The sequence below is a fragment of the Nannobrachium achirus genome, assembly GCF_963921795.1.
Source record: "Nannobrachium achirus genome assembly, chromosome: 4".
Taxonomy (NCBI): domain Eukaryota; kingdom Metazoa; phylum Chordata; class Actinopteri; order Myctophiformes; family Myctophidae; genus Nannobrachium; species Nannobrachium achirus.
Window position 1 is genome coordinate 17,234,590 of NC_137813.1, and position 20,816 is coordinate 17,255,405.

The 20,816-nt window shown below is 40.5% G+C and overlaps 3 protein-coding genes across 4 annotated transcripts; 1 reads left to right on the forward strand and 2 right to left on the reverse strand.

Annotated features, from left to right (window-relative positions):
* Positions 1–221: 221 nt before the first annotated feature.
* LOC308282707 (tryptase-like) lies at positions 222–2,975 on the reverse strand (the record flags this gene model as incomplete). The annotated part of the gene is made up of 5 exons (XM_080723095.1): positions 222–868; positions 954–1,108; positions 1,336–1,356; positions 1,716–1,987; positions 2,848–2,975. The coding sequence occupies 5 exons, from the start codon at positions 2,973–2,975 to the stop codon at positions 473–475; spliced, it is 972 nt and encodes a 323-aa protein (XP_080579221.1). The 3' UTR covers positions 222–472.
* Positions 2,976–7,468: 4,493 nt separating this feature from the next.
* LOC308282708 (tryptase-like) lies at positions 7,469–10,853 on the forward strand (the record flags this gene model as incomplete). Its single annotated transcript, XM_080723096.1, has 6 exons — positions 7,469–7,475; positions 8,368–8,527; positions 9,345–9,616; positions 9,826–9,983; positions 10,071–10,280; positions 10,830–10,853. The coding sequence occupies 6 exons, from the start codon at positions 7,469–7,471 to the stop codon at positions 10,851–10,853; spliced, it is 831 nt and encodes a 276-aa protein (XP_080579222.1).
* Positions 10,854–12,199: 1,346 nt separating this feature from the next.
* LOC308284273 (N-acetylmuramoyl-L-alanine amidase-like) lies at positions 12,200–18,953 on the reverse strand. Of its 2 annotated transcripts, none has more exons than XM_080724849.1 (6): positions 18,797–18,953; positions 17,610–17,957; positions 16,616–17,116; positions 15,814–16,024; positions 14,807–15,101; positions 12,200–12,284 (listed from the first exon to the last, which is right to left on the reverse strand). In XM_080724849.1, exons 1-6 carry the CDS (start codon positions 18,858–18,860, stop codon positions 12,270–12,272), a joined length of 1,434 nt encoding a protein of 477 aa, XP_080580975.1. In that variant the 5' UTR covers positions 18,861–18,953; the 3' UTR covers positions 12,200–12,269. The 2 variants fall into 2 exon arrangements, with proteins under 2 accessions (XP_080580975.1, XP_080580974.1); XM_080724848.1 differs by having other exon boundaries at positions 17,583–17,957.
* Between the last annotated feature and the right edge of the window lie 1,863 nt (positions 18,954–20,816).

Here is a 20,816-nt window from a genome sequence, read left to right on the forward strand (position 1 = left end):
GTTCGACGCCCTATCTCAACAACCATTGCTGCGTCATTGCGTGTCACTCCCCATCTCTCTCTCCCCGTTTCCTGTCAGTCTACTGTTCACTATCACACTATCAATAAAGGCAGAAAACGCACAAAAAACATATAACTTATACAGTATAACTAAATATATAAATAATAATAAATATAATAAAAAAATAACTAAATAACTAAAAATGAAAGTACTCTGGGGCACACTGGCTGAGTTTGTGGAAACATGGCGGCCAATGGCACCAAGTATGGGGGATGAGTGGCTCAGAGTCTTATGTGTTGGAGTGACGGAGAATAACAGCTAATAGAAAATGGTATCAAATGTGAGGCAGGGGATGGATATGGATGGCAGAGATATGGGAGAGATGGTGGTGGCAGTATTATAGGGGGTGTGAACAATTACTTTATGATTTAATTATGTTCTTTTTGTTTAGTTTTTTGTCCATGGTCTATTGTTAAGGTTGTGATGTAGTGTCAAGTGGTGTCTTGTCTATGTATGTCTTGTCTTGTGTGTTCTTCCTTATAATAAAAAATATTGAAACACAAAAAATAAAAAGAATTGCTACTACAGTAATTGCTATTTTCACGTGGTGATTTCGGCCGTTACTGCCACTCTTATTTGGCAGGCCATCACAGTTGACGCTGAGGTCCCTGTCAGTCCCAGAGGAGGTGAAGGTGATGAATCCTGGCTGGTCGCTGCTGATATGGCTGTTGATCCAAGACTGGTACTGGGACACTCTGGTGTTGACTCCAGGGAAATCAGGCAGGGCACAACCGTGGGCGAAGCTCACTATTCCAGACTGAATCCAACGAGAACCATGTTTGATCACCATTGGGCCTCCCGAATCTCCCTTCAGGAGAAAAGTACAGCATTTTAAAACAATGAAATAAAAGAATGAAATTCTTGCAGAGAACTCAACACATTCAAATGATCACCTGACATGAGTCCTTCCCTCCATCACTGAATCCAGCACAGATCATATTATCAGTGATGGTGCCCTCTCCATAGTTGCAGGTACACTGTCTGTTCCCCACCACTGGAACCTTCACCTCCTGGAGGTTTCGCAGGGCAGGGAGGGCAACAAAGCTCCCTAGGGAAGACACAAATTTAGTTTAATACTTTACCACAAGTATAAATATATAAAAACAACTGCACAAATATAGTTGTATAATTCTATACAAGTTTAGAATTGTATAAACTACAACTCACTATACAAAGCTTTAAATGTTGCACATCAGACAATGATATAAATCTGGGAAAACCTTGAATTATTATTTAGGATGGTAAAAAAAACTACAAAATAAAATAGTTACTTACCATTTAATTGTGACTGAGCACCTGAACAAAGGAATGGAAATAAACTGTTAAAATAACAAATTTAACCCATTTTAGTTATAGAGTTATTATATTCTTATATATTTGTATATAATAACTAACTATATATTTTGTGTGTGTGTGTGTGTGTGTGTGTGTGTGCGTGTGTGTGTGTGTGTGTGTGTGTGTGTGTGTGTGTGTGTGTGTGTGTGTGTGTGTGTGCGCGGCTGCGCGCGTGCGTGCGTGCGTGCGTGCGTGTTCTGTACGTGCGTGTGTTCTATACAGTATAGGTTATCTGTTTGTAATAATGGTTTGTTATTTTGTTTACATGAACTACATTGAGTTCACCTTGAAATGCTACAAATCAAATTAAATGGACTCACCTTTATATTCAATGTCTCCCCAGCCAGTGACCCAGCTGTCAATGCCACTGTGGAAGGAGCTCCCCCATGCTGCCAGGCAGACTGGTCGGATATTCTTGGTAAAAGTCACCGGTGAGGAAAGTTTCAGAAGGGCGATATCATTATCAAATTCTGTGGTTTTGTTGAAGTCGGGGTGAAGGATGATCTGGTTAACCGTCCGAGACTTTTCGTTAGTGTTGACTAAATGTTTAATCTGGCGACCCAGATAAACAACGACATCAGAGGGGTCATTACTAGGAATCAAAGAAAAAAGAACAATCCATAATGAGCACGATATTATTACATTATTCACATGAAATGGCCTTGTGAAAGTAGCTGATCTTATATTTGTAGTGATGGACAGTAATGAAGTTAAGTTTATTCGAAAGTACCTGTTTTAAGTATCAGTACTACTTGAGTATATATTTGTATACTTATATAAAATATACTAGTGTACTCCACTACATTTCAAAGATATATGTACTTTAGACTCCACTACATTACTAGGAAAGCTGTCAAGTAACAAGTAACGTCACCAAATGCACCATGTCAACAAACTATAACTACACATGCAAGTCAGTTCTGTAATGTATCTGTAATGTATTGTGAAAACAATACATACAACTCACTGGTATTAAAATGTACTTACATAAAAAATAAAAAATAAAACTGTGTCTTACTCGCAGTTGTGACCATGAGCATCTATTGTCTGTCATGAAAATTAACTAAGTACATGTACTCAAATACTGTACGTAGTTACTTTGTATATTTATATTATTATTACATTTAAATTTGGCTATTTGAAAATAGCTGATCTACAAGCTCACAACGCGTCATGATGCGATGCATTGTGAGCTTTGATCTGCTATTTTGAAAAAACATTTTATTAATTAGAAAACTACTACTACTACTACTACTACGGGTAATAATAATAATAATAATAATATAAAACAAATTAATAATATATGCCAAATAGTTTTGGCACTTTTAGTACATTTACTTAAAATGTAGAAGAGTTTTTCCACACTGCAGTACTGATACTTTTTCCACCTCTGTCTACTAGCTTATATTTTGATTCAAGAACTGGTGTTGATTTTGTCCACCACGCACTGACCTGTCAAAACAGTGAGCAGCAGTCAGCACCCATTCCTTGTTAATAAGAGATCCACCACAGAAGTAATCACCATGTATACTGGCCATCCAGGGCCAGCTCCCTGTGGTGGGGTGCACCCGTAGAAGCATCCTCACCTCCAACTATCCTGGTGTTCAGAGGAGCCCGGCCACAGACTGAAAGAAATACAACCATCAATGGGTGGAAAAGCCAACAAAGTATTTATGCGTCGTCATTGACAGTGTCACGCACTAAAAACAGGCCATCTACAAGCTCATAGCACCTATTTGGTATATCAGCCATTTTTTTGTAGATTGGCAATTTCTTATGCTTCGTATAGGCTAACTAAACCTTGAATTATTATTTAGGATGGTAAGAAAAAACCTATAAAATAAAAATAGTTACTTACCATTTAATTGTGACTGAGCACCTGAACAAAGAAATGTAAATAAAATGTTAAAATAACAAATTGAACGCATCTTAGTTATTACATATTCTTCTTCTAGGCCATATACAGACACAGACACACACACACACACACACACACACACACACACACACACACACACACACACACACACACACACACACACACACACACACACACACACACACACACACACACACACACACACACACATACATATGATTACAGGTAAACCGAGAACCTAGCATCAGTCTAAACATTATAATTAATATAACATAATTAACATAGTATAATAAACTGATTGTGTCTCCCTGATGCTGTTTATTCTACTTACCTCTCATCAGTAAAGTTAGCAGACAGACACAGAGTAGTTGACAGACAGCCATTGTGTGTTTGATTGCCAGTGGGAAATGTGTCCAGTATAAGTATGTGTGTTGGGGGGTGGAGTCTCAATTTGTTCTCTTATTTTCATTTTAAGGAAATACGAATTGGGCAATAGTAGTATACTATACTACTAGTATCAGGCCTGGAATTTCATCATTTTAAGGGCAAGGTGTTGTCCATTTTTGGGGGGCACAAGGCCAAAAGCCAGGACAGGAAGGCCATCAAATCTTAGTCCATTGAATTCATTAATTGAATTTAAGGGTTAAGGATGATTTTAAATGTCATATATGTAGCCTATCTGCAGTGAAATAAATCAATTATCATATTTAGAATCTGATCCATGTTCAGCCATGCACCAATCAAAGTCACTGGATTGGTTTAAAGATGGGGACACTGGTGTCTACCTGACAAGGAAGAGACAGTCAGCTGGGGCATCAAGGCCACTGTGGCCTTAGGGCATGCCACTGGTGCACAAGGCCAAATTGAGGGGCAACGACGGCCATGGCCTTCATGGTCTCCCTGAAATTCCTGCCCTGACTAGTATATTATTATAATCTATCTATTAAACCAGCAAACTCACTCACTCACGCTCTAACGCTCACACTTATCTACGTTTATCTATTCACTCGCTTCAGCAACTGATCCCAAAGTTCACATGGTATTGGCCATTAGCATTATACCAACGGTGACGGAGCCCAAATTTCATTTCTCCCAAATTAAAGCTGTTTATTAGCGTTTTCTTAACCACTTCTGTTGAACTCTGCTGTCTGTTGCCAGGGTTACGGTCCGTTCCTCCAGGCCATGGGATCTGTAGCCCCACACACACACACCCCTCTCTCTCACAGTTAGGAATGTTCATTCTCTCCAACGGGTATGAAAAAACTATGTGGAGCAAGCGCATACATCGCCATACTTCTATTCACCTAAATTTGCTGTTAAATTATTTGTATCCATCATAAATATACACTCCTCCATGGGCTGTTCCTTACATTATGATTCTCCCACATATTATCACGCACACACCAGTTACAGTAACTTTCCCCACAACCCACACTCTGCACATATTTTGGAGCACATATCTTCGAACGGGTAAGGTCTAGTATAGTATATAATACTAGTACATACTGTATATAGTGAAAGTAGCAGATCTACAAGCTCTACAATGTTGCCACATTGTGAGCTTACAGATCTGCTATTTTCACTATACGGTTTAAATTCTTTACGTTTTATTGCAGTCTACAGTGATTAAAAATTTTAATAAAATAATTTAAATTTTAAATAAAAAATAAAATACTTTTTTTATAATTATTTTAGAAAAAAAAAAGAAAAGTTGTGATTTCTTTTTTTGAAACTTTTACCAATCTTGTATTTATTTATTATGTAGGAAACTAAAAATAAAATGTATATCTACTCATGACCCATGGTGCACGACCCAAATATGGTGTCCATCAATATGTCCGTAGTTGGACAAATGTGTCCGTGGCAAGACTTGGTCTTGTCCGTGGGAAATTTGAGAATTTTTGTTTGCACACCATTATAATGTTGATCATAAGACCCAATTAGGCCTGAATGTCAAGTCTCCAGGCTCTCTTCAGAATATGACGCTGATTTACTACGTCACTATGGAACATTAGGAGATCGACTAGTAGTGGTTCTCAAATGTTTTATTTGCAAGGACCACAATAACTCAGTGTATAAATGGAACCAAATGCTGTACGGGTCCTTTTGGTTCCATTTGTACAATCTTTAGTTAGTTAGTGTTTCTGGTAATTCTATTCACTATTTTTGTATGTCTAAATTTGTATTCAAAAAAAAGAATTAACAAAAATGTCCACCATAAGCCAGCATGGCGATGACCCCTGATATAAATTATGTGCATGACCATATATGTTAATAGCGGTCAGATCTGTGGCTCTGGTTAACCGGATCTGGTTCGTCTTTGGTTATGTCTGAGTCATAGTAATGTGGCCTTTGTTTTTAAAACCTTTTTTTTTAGTATGTTACATGAGTAGGCCTACAGTGCAACACAATACAACAGAAGAGCACCAGCTCATTGACACATCCACAGACTGTCACATGTCCGGCACAATTCACTCAGCGTACAGTGAAACTAAAATGTGTCAGTTAAGACTATATTGGGAAGGGAAGTCAAAATGTCTCAGAAAAGTGCACTAGTAGTAGTCCAGAATTGCGTCAATGTGATGCCAATGTGATGCCATTTCAACATACTTGAACATACATATTGTGATGGGTGGGGATACTCAGGCTCACAGCAACCAGTCAGAATGACAGCTAAGAGGAACAGGAAGTCATGTCCAACCTTTCACACAAGGGCTCATGGGACACAGGATACTTGAGGATACCTTTCTGACTTCCCTTCCAAGTATAGACCTAACTGACACATTTTGCTTTCACTGTAAGCTGAGTGAATCGTGCCGGACATGTTTCTTGTGAAAGTCTGTGGATGTGTCAATGAGCTGGTCCTCTTCTGTTGTATTCTGTAATTCCATTGTACACATATAATACAAATACAGTACAAACAGCTACTAAAAACAAAGGTTTTAAACCGGTATTCCCATACATGGTCATGCACATAATACTGTATCAGGGGACATCGCCATGCTGGCTTGCCGTGGACATTTTTGTCAAAATATTTAAAAGAAATGCCACATACATACAAAGTTAGTGGGACTATAAAATCACCAGAAACACAAGTGCACAAATGGAACCAAATGGACCCGTACACGGGTCATTTGGTTCCATTTGTAAACTCTCAGAGTTATGGTGGTCCTTTCAAATTAAATATTTATACTGTACAAGTACTAGTGGACTCCTAATGTGCCATAGTATCGTAGTAAATCAGTGTCATATTCTGAAGAAATCTTTCAGACTTGACGTTCAGTAAATGGGTCTCATGATTGAAGTAAGACAATTATAATGGGGTTGTGCAAACAAGAAAATCTCAAATTTTCCACGGTCACATTTGTCCAACTACGGACATATTGATGACCCCCATATGGGACCGACCAACTTCATACTCGCATTGGCAAGGATTCGATGGACTGTGGTGCCCGACATATTGATAGGATCAGCAGTGCAATGTAGGTGTAAGGGCCGTGTAGCTTCTCCTACTTTGGATCATTTTTTATGGGTATGCGAGTAGATATCCCCTTTATTTTTAAAAGGTTTCAACAAAAGAAATCAAAAATTTTCATCAATTCTTTCCAAAAGTATTTTATAATTATTTATGAAAAATTAATAATTTAAAGCGTATAGTGAAAATAGCAGATCTGCAAGCCCAGTGGATGCGAAATTTAGATTTAAAGAACTCAGTCGTTGATTCACTCGTACAACAAAGTACTACAAAGCCTGTAATTAATTCCATTAATTATTTTAATCGCATCCCAGCCCAAATATATATATACATAAACATATATATATATATATATATATATATATATATATATATATATACATATACATATGCATATACATATATGAGTGTATGTATGTATGTATATATACATATATATATATATATATATATATATATATATATATATATATATATATATTAAAAATAGCAGTATTATATACTGTATTAAATAATATAGTAGTATTATCAGATTTGTATATTTCCTTGGAAAGGAAATAAGCTTAGTAAAGGCATGATATAGAGAACAAATTAATCATGAGTCAAATTGAGACTCCACCCCCCAACACACATACTTATACTGGACACATTTCCCACTGGCAATCAAACACACAATGGCTGTCTGTCAACTACTCTGTGTCTGTCTGCTAACTTTACTGATGAGAGGTAAGTAGAATAAACAGCATCAGAGAGACACAATCAGTTTATTATACTATGTTAATTATATTATATTAATTATAATGTTTAGACTGATGCTAGATTCGCGGTTTATCTGTGAACCTTTAGTTTACTGAGGCACAACACTATCTATGAATTTGGATTATCTTGCTTACTGTCAGTTGCTCTGGATAAAGCGTGTGCTAAATGCCTTATAGGTGTAATTGTAATCAGTGCACGCACGCACACACACACACACACACACACACACACACACACACACACACACACACACACACACACACACACACACACACACACACACACACACACACACACACACACACACACAGATTACAATATATATATTTACAATGAATGATAATTGATCACTTTATTATGGAGTTTACAGTATAGGTGAGTGTTGGTGGTGAGTGTAGGTACGCAATGCGCCCCCTGGAGTGAGTGTGTACATTTAGTGGCCCTCTCATCATCAAAGTCATGCCCATCCCTGCTCTAATAGGACAGACTGCTCTGGGGGGGGAAAAAAATGGCTTTTGTCCCTGGCTGTCATACGCACGTTGCACGCACGCACTGTGAATGATCTCAATTTGTTATTTTAACAGTTTATTTCCATTCCTTTGTTCAGGTGCTCAGTCACAATTAAATGGTAAGTAACTATTTTATTTTCGTTTTCTTTTTACCATCCTAAATAATAACTGAAAGTACAACAAAGCATTAAAAAACTGCCAATCTACAAAACATGGCTGATCTACAAAATAGTTGACCTACACACTGCTACCTGGCCTATTATCAGTGCACGGCACGGTCATACGACGAAGCATAAAGTAAGCATTACTTTGTTGGCTTTTCCACCCATTGACGGATGTATTTCTTTCAGTGTGTGGCCGGGCTCCTCTGAACACCAGGATAGTTGGAGGCGAGGATGCTTCTACAGGGAGCTGGCCCTGGATGGCCAGCATAGATGTTGATGATTACCTCTGTGGTGGATCTCTTATTAACAAGGAATGGGTGCTGACTGCTGCTCACTGTTTTGACAGGTCAGTGCGTGGTGGACAAAGTAATCAACACTAGTTCTTGAATCAAAATATAAGCTAGTAGACAGTGGTGGAAAAAGTATTCAATTTTTTACTAAAAGTATCAGTACTTCAGTGTGGAAAAACTCTTGGCTACATTTTACTCAAGTAAATGTACAAAAGTGACAAACGTATTGGCATATATTATTAATTCTACTGAAAGTCCCATTTCACAAGTTTTCTATTTTTTATTTTTTTGGTTGAAAATAGCAGATCTACAACTAGTTGTGAGCTTATTGATCTGCTATTTTCAAATAGTAAAAACTAAATGTCATTATAATATAAATAGGCTATGCAAAGTAACTAGTAACTAAGTACATTAGAGTCTCCTGGTAACTGTGAATAAGACAGTTTTAAAAAGTAAATAAAAAAACAACAACAAAACATAAGTAGGCCTATTCAAAAGTACGTTTGACTTTTAATATCAGTGAGCTGTATTGTTTTCACAATGCGTTAACAGAACTCTGACAGCAGTGTAGTTTAGTTTGTTAACATGGTGCATTTGGTGACGTTACTTCTTACAGTACTTGAGCTTTCCTATTAATGTAGTGGAGTCAAAAGTACAATAATATCTTTGAAATGTAGTGGAGTACATTAGTATATCTTATATATAAAAATATATACTCAAGTAGTACTGATATTCAAAACAGGTTCTATTCGAATAAACGTTCTTCACTGCTGTCCATCACTACGATCAGCTACTTTCACAAGGCCATTTCATATGAATAATGTAATAATATCGTGCTCATTATGGATTGTTCTTTTTTTCTTTGATTCCTAGTAACGACCCCTCTGGTGTCAATGTTTATCTGGGTCTCCAGAGTCAACAATTAGTCAACAAAAACAAAGTCTCTCGGACGGTTACCCAGATCATCCTTCACCCCGACTTCAACAAAACCATAGAATATGATAATGATATCGCCCTTCTGAAACTTTCCTCACCGGTGACTTTTACCAAGAATATCCGACCAGTCTGCCTGGCAGCATGGGGGAGCTCCTTCCACAGTGGCATCGACAGCTGGCTCACTGGCTGGGGAGACATTGAATATGAAGGTGAGTGTAATAAAGTCCATTTAATTTGTAGCATTTCAAGGTGAACTCAATGTGCTTCATGCAAACAAAATAGCAAACCATATTACAAAAATATATAGAATGCACAACCACGACCACCCCCCAGGAATTCAACTGTTGTGCAGTTGTTTTGATATATTTATATACCAAGCTTCTTGAGTCTTGCTCATGAAAGTAATTTGTCTCCCTAGTTGACCTCCCTGACCCGCAAAACCTCCAGGAGGTGATGGTTCCAGTGGTGGGGAACAGAGAGTGTAACTGCAACTACAGTATGGCGTATGGCATGGGCTCCATCACTGACAATATGATCTGTGCTGGATTCAGTGCTGGAGGGAAGGACTCGTGTCAGGTGATCATTTGAAAGGTTGTGTTCTCTGCAAGAATTTCTTCATGCAAAGCTTTCGTTGTTTTAAAATGCTGTACCTTTTCCCTGTAGGGAGATTCGGGAGGCCCAATGGTGATCAAACAGGGTTCTCACTGGATTCAGTCTGGAATAGTGAGCTTCGGAGAGGGTTGTGCCGAGCCTGATTATCCTGGAGTCAACACCAGAGTGTCTCAGTACCAGTCTTGGATCAACAGCCATATCAGCAGCGACCAGCCAGGATTCATCACCTTCACCTCCTCTGGGACTGACAGTGACCTCAGCGTCAGCTGCAATGGCCTGCCACCACTGCCAAATAAGAGTGGCAGTAACGACCGAAATCACCACATGAAAATAGCAGTTACTATAGTGGCAATTCTTTATTTTTATTTTTAAGTTATATATTTGTTGTACTTTTTCTGCCTTTATTGATAGTGTGATAGTGAACAGTAGACTGACAGAAAATGGGGAGGGAGACATGGGGAGTGACACGCAGCAAAGGTCATTGGGATCGGGATTCGAACCTACCGGCGCGGCGGCACGCTGTCAGGTGCCTGGACCGCTAGACTAGCCGCCCAGGCCTATAGTAGTAATTCTAGACCCTAGAGTTTAGGAATTGGGGCAGCTTACTTATGGATGGAATAAGTAGCCTTGCATTATAGATAGCTGTCAGAAGGAGTTGTTTCATGCTCAAGCATAACACATCATGTATGCAACACATTGTGCTTGTAAATCAACTATTTTCACCACGCATCACTGTTGTATGACCTTACAAATCAAATCATGTCAGTAATGTATTGTCACTGTTCATCTCTCATGTAACACCCGTCCCAGGTAGCTATGAGGATTATTGTGTAGTAGTACTCAGGGCGGGGCCCTGGTTCGTTTTAATTAAATTAAACCTGTTTTATAATTTATTAACTAATTAACTCTGTATTTATCTACACAGGCCGTGCCTCAAAATAAAATGTGAGATTATAAATAAATTATACTAATTTAAAGTGTGTTTAACTTGTTTCCCCCTTTTAAATACTTTTTTAAACTGCTCCAACATGAATTATAGTAAATGCCATACATGAATTCTCTATGATATGAATATCTCAATGCTGTATAATTCTGGGAAATTGCAAGTGTGGTTGCACTGCCACTGACGCGAGTCACGAGGAATCCACTGGGAACAAAGCACACAAGACAGAGGGAATTAATCAACGCTAGGAGGTTCAACAAGCACAAGACTTCAGGTCCAAGCAAATCATTCTCTCCATTTGCAAACGTGTAATCCATAGGTTTAATAGAAAGTCACCTTCTTGAATTACGTCTTGTATTATTACATATGTTATGATGTCACTTCTGATGTCACTCATGCCTTGTAAACTTTTTGAGTAATGTTATCCGGGATAATGTCATATCAGAGGTCAGCAATATATACTGTGATGATCAATCGTGTCTGATTATATTATATATACAGTATATCATTATATTGTCCAAATATATATATATATATATATATATATATATATATATATATATATATATATAATGCTGTGTACAAACACTCCCATGTCCAGAAGGGGAAGTGTTCCAGCTTTTAGATGGTTGAGTCATTTGTCTCTTATATGAATAAGTTACACAACTACAGAGCCCTGCAGTGGCCAATGGTGTTGAAATTTAAGTTGTCATATTACAGAGATGTGCCATTTAAAAACCTCATGCGTCCTGCCATTGGCAATACAGTATTCCAGTGGATTGGCAGACCATCTGTTTTTGCACCTGAACAAAGGAATGCTATTTTGATGACCTTCTCTGACTTGAAATCTACCTATGAAGATTCTGCTTTTCAGTGGGTGAAATCTTTTTGCCATTTGCGGCTTTCCGCAAATGGCAAAAAAGGATAACTGTGGGACAAGAATACATATAGCATTAGCATATCTCCACTAGCATATTTCAAACAATGCTGATTTATACTCTGGTGTGCACCACTGAAAATAGCACATCTAAAAGCTCACAACCCTTTACACAATTTCACAAATCTCTTAATATGGGAAATCTTATCAATACCAGATAACTACTCAATGTTATGCATATGGCGCCCTCTAGTGGCTGCTACTCTAAATTGTTTCTACTCTTGCTTCCCAAGTATACAACCTTTCACAAGATGTCATGAATGTGAGTGACAGTATAGAAAACAGCAGTGCCAGTCACACTAATATTTCAAATATTTATTTATTGAAACTTTGGTGTTTCCAAGGCTCTTCATGTGGTGGAGCAGGTTTGTCATTCATTGACTTCCTGTCGAATCAAAAACAAATAACCATCAGGAATGCACGCATGCCCAATAGATAAGCACACAGCACAATATAATCATTATCACTTGCGCCAGCAGAGCCTGCAAGTATGTAGGTATGTCTTTTTGTATTTAAAGGGGCACTCCACCACTTTTCAACCTATGTTCATATAATTGGTCCTCACTCAAAAATAGCTTTTTTCTTTTTCTTTTTTTCTCAGAGGAGGGCTGTGGGCAGGTCAGAAACCCATCGTCTTGTGACATCATCGATTGCCAATCCAGCTTATAGAAACTGCAGGCTTTCTATTCCTGAAAAGTTGCAATTTTAAAGTGGAAGCCATTGTTCTCGCGATAATAAAAATCTTTTTTTTTTTTCAAAAATATTGATAAAATTCTTTTTTTGGAAAATGATGATGTCACAAGACGATGGATTCTGAACTTCCCACCGCTCTTCTAGGAGACTTGGACCGAGTAGAATTTGGACCGAGTAGAATTTTTTTTTTGATATTTTATCATGAACATTAGTGAGGACCTATTATATGAAGACAGGTTGAAAAGTGGTGAACTACTCCTTTAAGCCCGTAGCCCAATCAGGGATCAGCATTTCTGGCAACGTCATCATTAACAGCCAATGAGGGACCAGCATTCCTGGTGATGCCAGTTGTGATGTCACTGGCATCGCCAGTGGTGATGCCAGTGGTGAGTGCACCTCACAGCGCACTTTGCTGGCGCACAAGTAGGCCTACTTGTGCACAAGTTGGCACCTCGTTAGAGTGCAGTTCTAGTTGTGGGCTCGCCTATAAGGCGAGCACACTTTAGATATTGTCATTATTTCTATACTAGGCAGGCAGTCAGTGCAAGTATCAAAAAACTTCGGTTCCTTTCTACTCCTACATACTTAGTGAGAAAATGAAAATAAAAACATCAATGTGTTCAGCTTACTGTGGCGACGTGTGCTATTACTTTTTACAGCAATCGGCCAAATGGTGGCGCTGTAGGAAGCCTTCGAAAGTGCAAACTTTGAACAGGTATAGCTCATGCTGTGTTTGAGGTAAAGCCATGAAAACTGTATACACGTATGCGTCTCCTCATGCCGAACAACTTTTACCCTCTAACTTTTGACCTCTGACCTTTAGGTCTCCCACAATTCGGAATTATATGAAAAACAGTAAAAATCTATCTCCTCCTGGGATTTTCTTGTCAAGTGCACAAAACTTTTTTCACATGAACTTTGGACCAATACGGTCAGATTGATCAACCAGATTTTTTTTAAAGTGAAATATAATTTTTTAATAATTCAATCAATATTGCGGTTTTATGCAAATTATTCTTCGGCCTCTAAATCATACATGCAAAGTTACACGTTCATGGCATTTGGCAAAGATGTGGAGGGTTAGTCAAAGTATCACTGAAACCAATTTTATTCCAATCGGCCAAAGGGGGGCGCTATACGAAGCGTCTGAAAATTCAAACTTCAAACGGGCACAAGTCATGACTCGTTTCGTTTGAAGACATGCAACTTGTTACACGCATGCTTTGACTCAAGCGGAAGACATCTGTGTCTTTGTTAAGTAAGCTCCGCCCTTCGATTTTACGCCATTTTGAGCAGTTTGTAAAACGCGCAAACCCGCTTTTATTCTGGAATTTTCGCGTCACGTGCACAAAACTTTTTTTACGTGAACTTTGGACCGATATCTAAAGATCTGTCAGATCGGATTTCTTTAACATTGAAACATGCTTTTTTAAATAATTCAAACAATATTGCATTTTTATGCAAATTATTCTTCTGCCTCTAAAACATACATGCAATGTCACATTTTCATGACAAAATAGTGTAGAGGGTTAGTTCAAATATCACTGAAACCAATCTTACCCCAAATGGCCAAAGGGGGGTGCTATATAATTTTGAGCAGTTTGTAAAACGCTTAAACCCGTTTTTATTCTAGGATTTTTTTTGCAATTTGCATGAAACATTCTACACGCAATCTAAGGACCTTTATCTAACATGCCTATGAAGTGCACACAAAAAAATTATAAAATAATTATAATAAATATAGCTGCAAGCAGCGATAAAGTGTCCAAAGCCAAAAACACCTCAAATCATGAACACAGCCTGGGATGTGCGTGAAATCTTGCAAGCACATTCCCAATAGGTCAAGGAACAGATACCAACCTTCTCACATTGGCCTGTTATAGCGCCACCAGCGGGTCAACTTTTGCATAACACATTTTTGGAACAAAATGGACCAATCTTTGACGTCAGTAACGTCAAAGAGAGCACTGCCTGCGATCTTGACATTTTGTGCTTTTATAGCCATTGTTTTCTGGCTTGAAGCGAGCCCACAATTGTTTCGAAGGAACAATATTTTTCTAGTTTTAGTATGCAGTGGTTCCCAAACCTTTTCGGCTTGAGATCAAAAGAGACATTTGGTGTCTCCCTGGGAGCCAAACTATTATGATTGATTGAGCATAGGACACAGTAAAAAGGAGATATTTACTCCATTTGCATGACCAAAAACTCACTCACCCCAAAGTGCTCCCAGCCTCTGATCTCGCTGTAGAGAGCATCCCCTGGACAGGCTGTGTTCACAACCTGTCTGTGACCCTGGATGGTGAAGTTGGCCACCAGCTGACCGCCACCGACGGCGCAGGACGTCAGGCGGTCTCTCACCAGCCCCATGGCATGCTGGGAAGGCAGGCTGGAGGAGTAGTCGCCGATGAACGAAACCCCGTAGCCTTTGCTGTTGTGGCCATAGGTGTGGGCGCCTTGCCGATCCCATCCTCTCCCCTCGTATATATACCCATCAGCACCGGCGACAAAGCTTATATAAGGGAGACAAAGATTTATAAGGATTACAATTTGCCAGGATCACGTCATTGTCCTTTGACATTCACAATTCCAGAGGAAAATGCATATAACCGATGAATATGTACTACTACCTGTTCTATCTCAGTTATTCTCAACCTTTTCCAAGTCAGGACCCAGTTTGATGAGCAATAGGCCACGGACCCCCATCTTAGGCATCTCTGGGACCAAAAATCGACACTGTAAAATACTCACTGTTCATTTAAATGTGCCATTTGAAACCTCCTCAAGGACTACTTATAGCGCCCGTAGCCTTGTGTAGCCAGACAAATCTGCCATTGCAAAGAAAAATTGCCCATGGCAGATTAGGTCTGGCCCTGGCCGCTCAGTTATTCAAATATTTCACAGCTCACAAGTCGTGAGGAACCAACCAGGGCCCCAGTATGCAAATATAGGGTGGGTATATCACCTTTGCGCTACTCTGATTGTAGGTTTGAATCACACTGACACCAACCAGGGCCAAGTATGCAAATGTATCACCTTTGCACTACTCTGATTGGTTGTAGGTCTAACCAATAGAGCAGATAGAATCTTTTTATAATCTTCCTTGAGAAGAAAAAAAAAAGAACACTGAGAAGAACAGTATAGTATACACTATTATCCACACAGTGATATTGTCTGACTATGCGAGGCTAAAGTGCCCGGACATTGAGAATCACTGTTCCTACCTGTATCCAATGTCGTCCCAGCCTCTGTCGTCCTGATGGAATCGCTGCATGGCCCTCATGTCAGCAGAACACTGTTCCAAGGTCAGACAGGGCTGGCTGGGAGTAGAGGTGTGGTGGATGTAAAGGAAGGCCAGAGGGAGGGCCAGGGGCGTCGGGGACCCTCTGTAGGGCTCTGCACCCCACATGCACCGTGGAATGATGGCTGGGCAGTCTGTGATGAGAGGGACACGCACACGCGCGCACACACACACACACACACACACACACACACACACACACACACACACACACACACACACACACACACACACACACACACACACACACACACACACACACACACAAGGAAGAGATGTCCATGACAGGGCCGCCGATAGGGGGGTGGGGGGCAAAGGGTACTGTTGCCCCGTTGAACGGGACTCGTGGCAACAAAAACGAGACCCATGTGGATGGCCAGGTCTTGTGTGACAAAGTATAACATAATATGGACTATAGAGCTTAATAAGCAATAAAAAGGACACTTTGGTAGGTTTGGGTAGTAGTTGGGTACTAGTTGCTCCATTTATAAGAAATGTATTATTCAAATTAAGCTGATTGACTTAAATTGCAACCGGGAACTGCTCTCAAAATCATTCTTTTAGCACGTGTCCTATTGCTTTAAGTTGTCAAGTTGCAAAAAGACATCGTGCCAATATTGTCATTAACATCAGGGCAAGGTAACTACTCAAGTCAACCCCCTGCCAAGTGTAAATTTGCTTTAAATAATGCGCAATGTGTATGGCACAGCAGTGTGGTCTGTTACCCATGTATTTGTGGACAAACTCTTTCATCCCCTCATTCACCACGACAGTCAGCTCCTTCTTCTCCCTGGCGTCCAACTTGGGTTGTCCCCCTAGCCTCCGCTGCAGGGCAGCAGATCTCACCACCTGCCTGGCCAGCAGAGGAGGTCTGACCAACTCCCAGAAGTTCTCCCTGCGACGCTGGCTGACGAGGACCGGGGCGGTGTCGGATCCATCGTTCCTGTCCAGGCGGTGGCAGTAGTACGAGCTCAGCAGGCTGCTCAGTTTGACAGCAGGACCTCCAGACTGGGCGGAGGAGGCCTTCGTCCCTACAATCACCCCATCCATACCTCCATTGACCATGGCGGTAGTGATGCGGGAGATCGGACCAGAAAGGCTGAAGTTGGCAGGCGTAGAGATGCTGTCCCAGCAGCCATCAGGGCCCAGGCGCTGGGGGGTGACAGACTTCTGGAAGTCCCTGAAAGACAGAGCCAGGTCTCTGGCCAAGGTGAGGGGGTACAGACCTAGAGGTGGGCGATATGAAAATAATACAATATCACAATATTTTTCTTATCATGATTCTTTTCCATGTTGGTTTTTATAGTTATTTTTCAAGTTACTTAACAGTACAACCTCCTGCAAGGTAACAAAAACTAAAAGAATAAGGAGTAACAGACCATTTAGACCAGTGGTCCTCAAAGTGGGGTCCAGGGACTCTGTGGGTTCCTTTTGGGAGGTCTAAATTGACCCTTACAATTATGTATCTCTGACAGTATACAAATGAAACCAAATGGACCTGAAAGGGTCCATTTGGTTTCATTTGTATACTGTCAGAGTTAAGGGGAGACCTTGACATTTTAAAGTTTGAGAACTACTGATTTAGACGAAAATGCAGGTTTAAATGAGTTCTGCAATGAATCTCTATTAACAATTCAACAGGATCTGAAAAGGAATATCGTGGAGACATTGTATCGTCTCAAAGATATTTACCACCATATCGCCCACCCCTATACAGACCCTTGGCATGGCCCTTGACCTCGGAGAGGAGCCCGACTTCGACGCCCAGGAGGAGGGGTCTGAGGGCGACTGTGGTTCCATCTGAAGTCAGGACCACTCCCTCTTCTCTGCCGTCCTCGGTCACCGTGTGGCGTAGAGCCCTGCCAAAGTAATCCGAGAGACCAGCCTCCATCGCGGCTCCATCGGAGGACGAGCTACCAAGGAAGTGTTGAATGAATGCGTCCGTCAGACCAGCTGCCCTGCGCAGGCTCCGCAGCACAGCGATGGGCTTCAGCCCCGGGTTGGCCTCCTCCACTTCCTTTATGGCATCGATGAACTCATTCATGTGCCAGGTAGTACTGGGCAAAGCTACGAGATGAACAATGACAATACATTACATGTTCTACACAGTAGAATGGGTGTTCATATCAAGTCAAATACCGTCTAACCTTTTCAATTACATTTGTTGATTTGTTCGTGTATCATCGTACTTGATGATTGGTTGGCGACATTTTATTTCACAAGATTTCTTGTTACTTATTTGTGTGTCCCCCAATAATAAAATAAAAGTGGGAGTGTTTGTGGATTATGAGGAGGTTCAGGAGTTAGTAACTTAGGTTACTCTTTCACTGCCTGCACCTTTACTGCAGTCCAGGTTTGAACAAAAGTTAAAAACTCTGCTCCTCTGATCATCTCTCCCCTCATCACACAGATTATACGTATAATACTGTATATCCTCTGCTTTACACAATATGGTTCATTTTCATTTAAGACAACAAATGATGTGTATATTTAATGCTTACAGTAATTTAAGGGGTTTCCAATCAAATGTGTTTGTCTTCCATATTTCTATTGAAATAGAATACATACTGTATGTTCCAGTACTTTAGTTGAATGCGTTGTGTATAAAACTAGCCTGAAATTGCTTTTTGAATGACAGTTTTACTCCTTGCCAAAAAGACATAACCACATTAACCCTGGCATGTTGTCATCATCAATCTATCTACCTACCTACCTACCCTTCTATCTATCTATATATCCACCTATCTAAATGTATATACAGTATCATGTACATATATAGCCTGCCAAAATGCAACTGATTATTGAACAACACAAATCCTTCTATAATGCCCACCCCACCCCAAATCACTACAAAACTATGTTTTGAGACTATCATACATTCAAAGCAAGTGACAAAAATGTTTTACCATCTGTGGAAATACTGGACAAGACCACAAGGAAGGTGAAAGACCATATGATGTATCTCTCCATGTTGCAACGTATCCTATCCGCCCATCAACAACACCTTGAGATCCGGCTGAATGTTCTTTCATGTAGAGTAGGTCAAACACACAGAAAGCAGCTAGTCGGTTATGCAACAGCTGTGTACATGGTCACGTGACCCACTGGGCGATGTGGGAAACTGGCACCTGTAGCACACAGAGGATATGTTTGGCCTGACATGCCCCAAGAACCCTGGGTATTAATGTGATGTTGACGCAGCTGGCCTGGACACTGTAACACAGCATTTCAGACATTCTCTTATAAATTATATATTTTTCAGATAAGATGAAAAGACTCTGAAAAGACTCGGTAAACAGATAATAATAACAAAATGTGAAGACAGCGAGAACGCCTACAGAGAGAGGAAGTGAGACAGTTGGTGGGCCAGTGCAACACACACGACTTGGTCCTGAATGTCAACAAGACAATGGAGATCATTGTCGACTTCAGGCAGAACCAGCACAGTCAGTCACACACCACTTCTCATAAATGACCTGAGGACACAGATCACAGTCTAAATACGGCATCTCTTGTAAAGAGAGTACTGAATCGCCTTCACACTCTATGCGGGATTAGAGGAGTCCAACCCCCTCCCATCCTCACTATACTACAGGGGCACTACAGAGAGCATCTTGACCAATTCTGCATCTCGGTCTGCATATGGCTTGGAAGCTGCAATGCATCAGACTGTAAGTCTGTTCAGAGAGTGGTGAGGACAGCAGAGAAGATCTTCGGGACCTCACTCAATTCAATTCAATTCAATTCAAAGGAGCTTTATTGGCATGAGAAAACATACGTTTACATTGCCAAAGCAAGTGTCACAAATAAAATGAACTTCCAAAACCTCTGCGTTGTGAGCTTGGAGGTCGGCTATTTTCGGTGCTTGATACCACACATTAAGCTTAAAAAAGGCAGTGGAGATGTAGCATATGTCATGGATTTCTACACAGTGAGGGCAATTCTTTCAACATAAGTTCAGGAGGGACGACCATTAGGTTGAATGGGCTTTATTGACAAGAATGAAGCATACAAGCAGCAATATAGCACATAGAGATAAGCAGCAAATACAGCAGCAACTAATGACATGAGCAGCAGATAGCATAATGGAATAAGCAGCAAGCATGGATAAATACAGCACTATCTAAACTTCAAGCGGAACCTAGGAGTGGCATATGGATTCTACCATCGGATCAGTGTACCGCGGGTCACGATATATATAACGTTATATCGTGAATTAAGCTCTCCGTGGACACATGATCCGATACCCCCAGCGGGGATAAGCATAATCCATTGAGGTGGACGCTGGGGATGGCGGTGGGGCAGCGTTGAGCTTAGCAACTGACTATAGCTGTGCAGCTAGGTCTAATGTACTCTGGTTAAAGGGGGGGGCTGAGGCCGCTGGCCCCCGCCCCCCCGGCGCGCTGTCAACCCTTAGCTCGCCCCTCCTGAACTAGCTACGTCATGACTTCCTGCGCTCAATTTCAGGAGGGACGACCATTAGGTTGAATGGGCTTTATTGACAAGAATGAAGCATACAAGCAGCAATATAGCACATAGAGATAAGCAGCAAATACAGCAGCAACTAATGACATGAGCAGCAGATAGCATAATGGAATAAGCAGCAAGCATGGATAAATGCAGCACTATCTAAACTTCAAGCGGAACCTAGGAGTGGCATATGGATTCTACCATCGGATCAGTGTACCGCGGGTCACGATATATATAACGTTATATCGTGAATTAAGCTCTCCGTGGACACATGATCCGATACCCCCAAAGAAAGGACCCACGCGGGTCCCCCCCCAAAACACGCAATGCTTTAGAATCCATAAGGCTCCTAATCATCGGTGAGGATGATTTGTTTCCGCGGGCCTAACAGCTTGGACACTGCTGTGACCAGAAGCGCATATAACTAAACTAACCTATCTAAGCATACAAAAACAT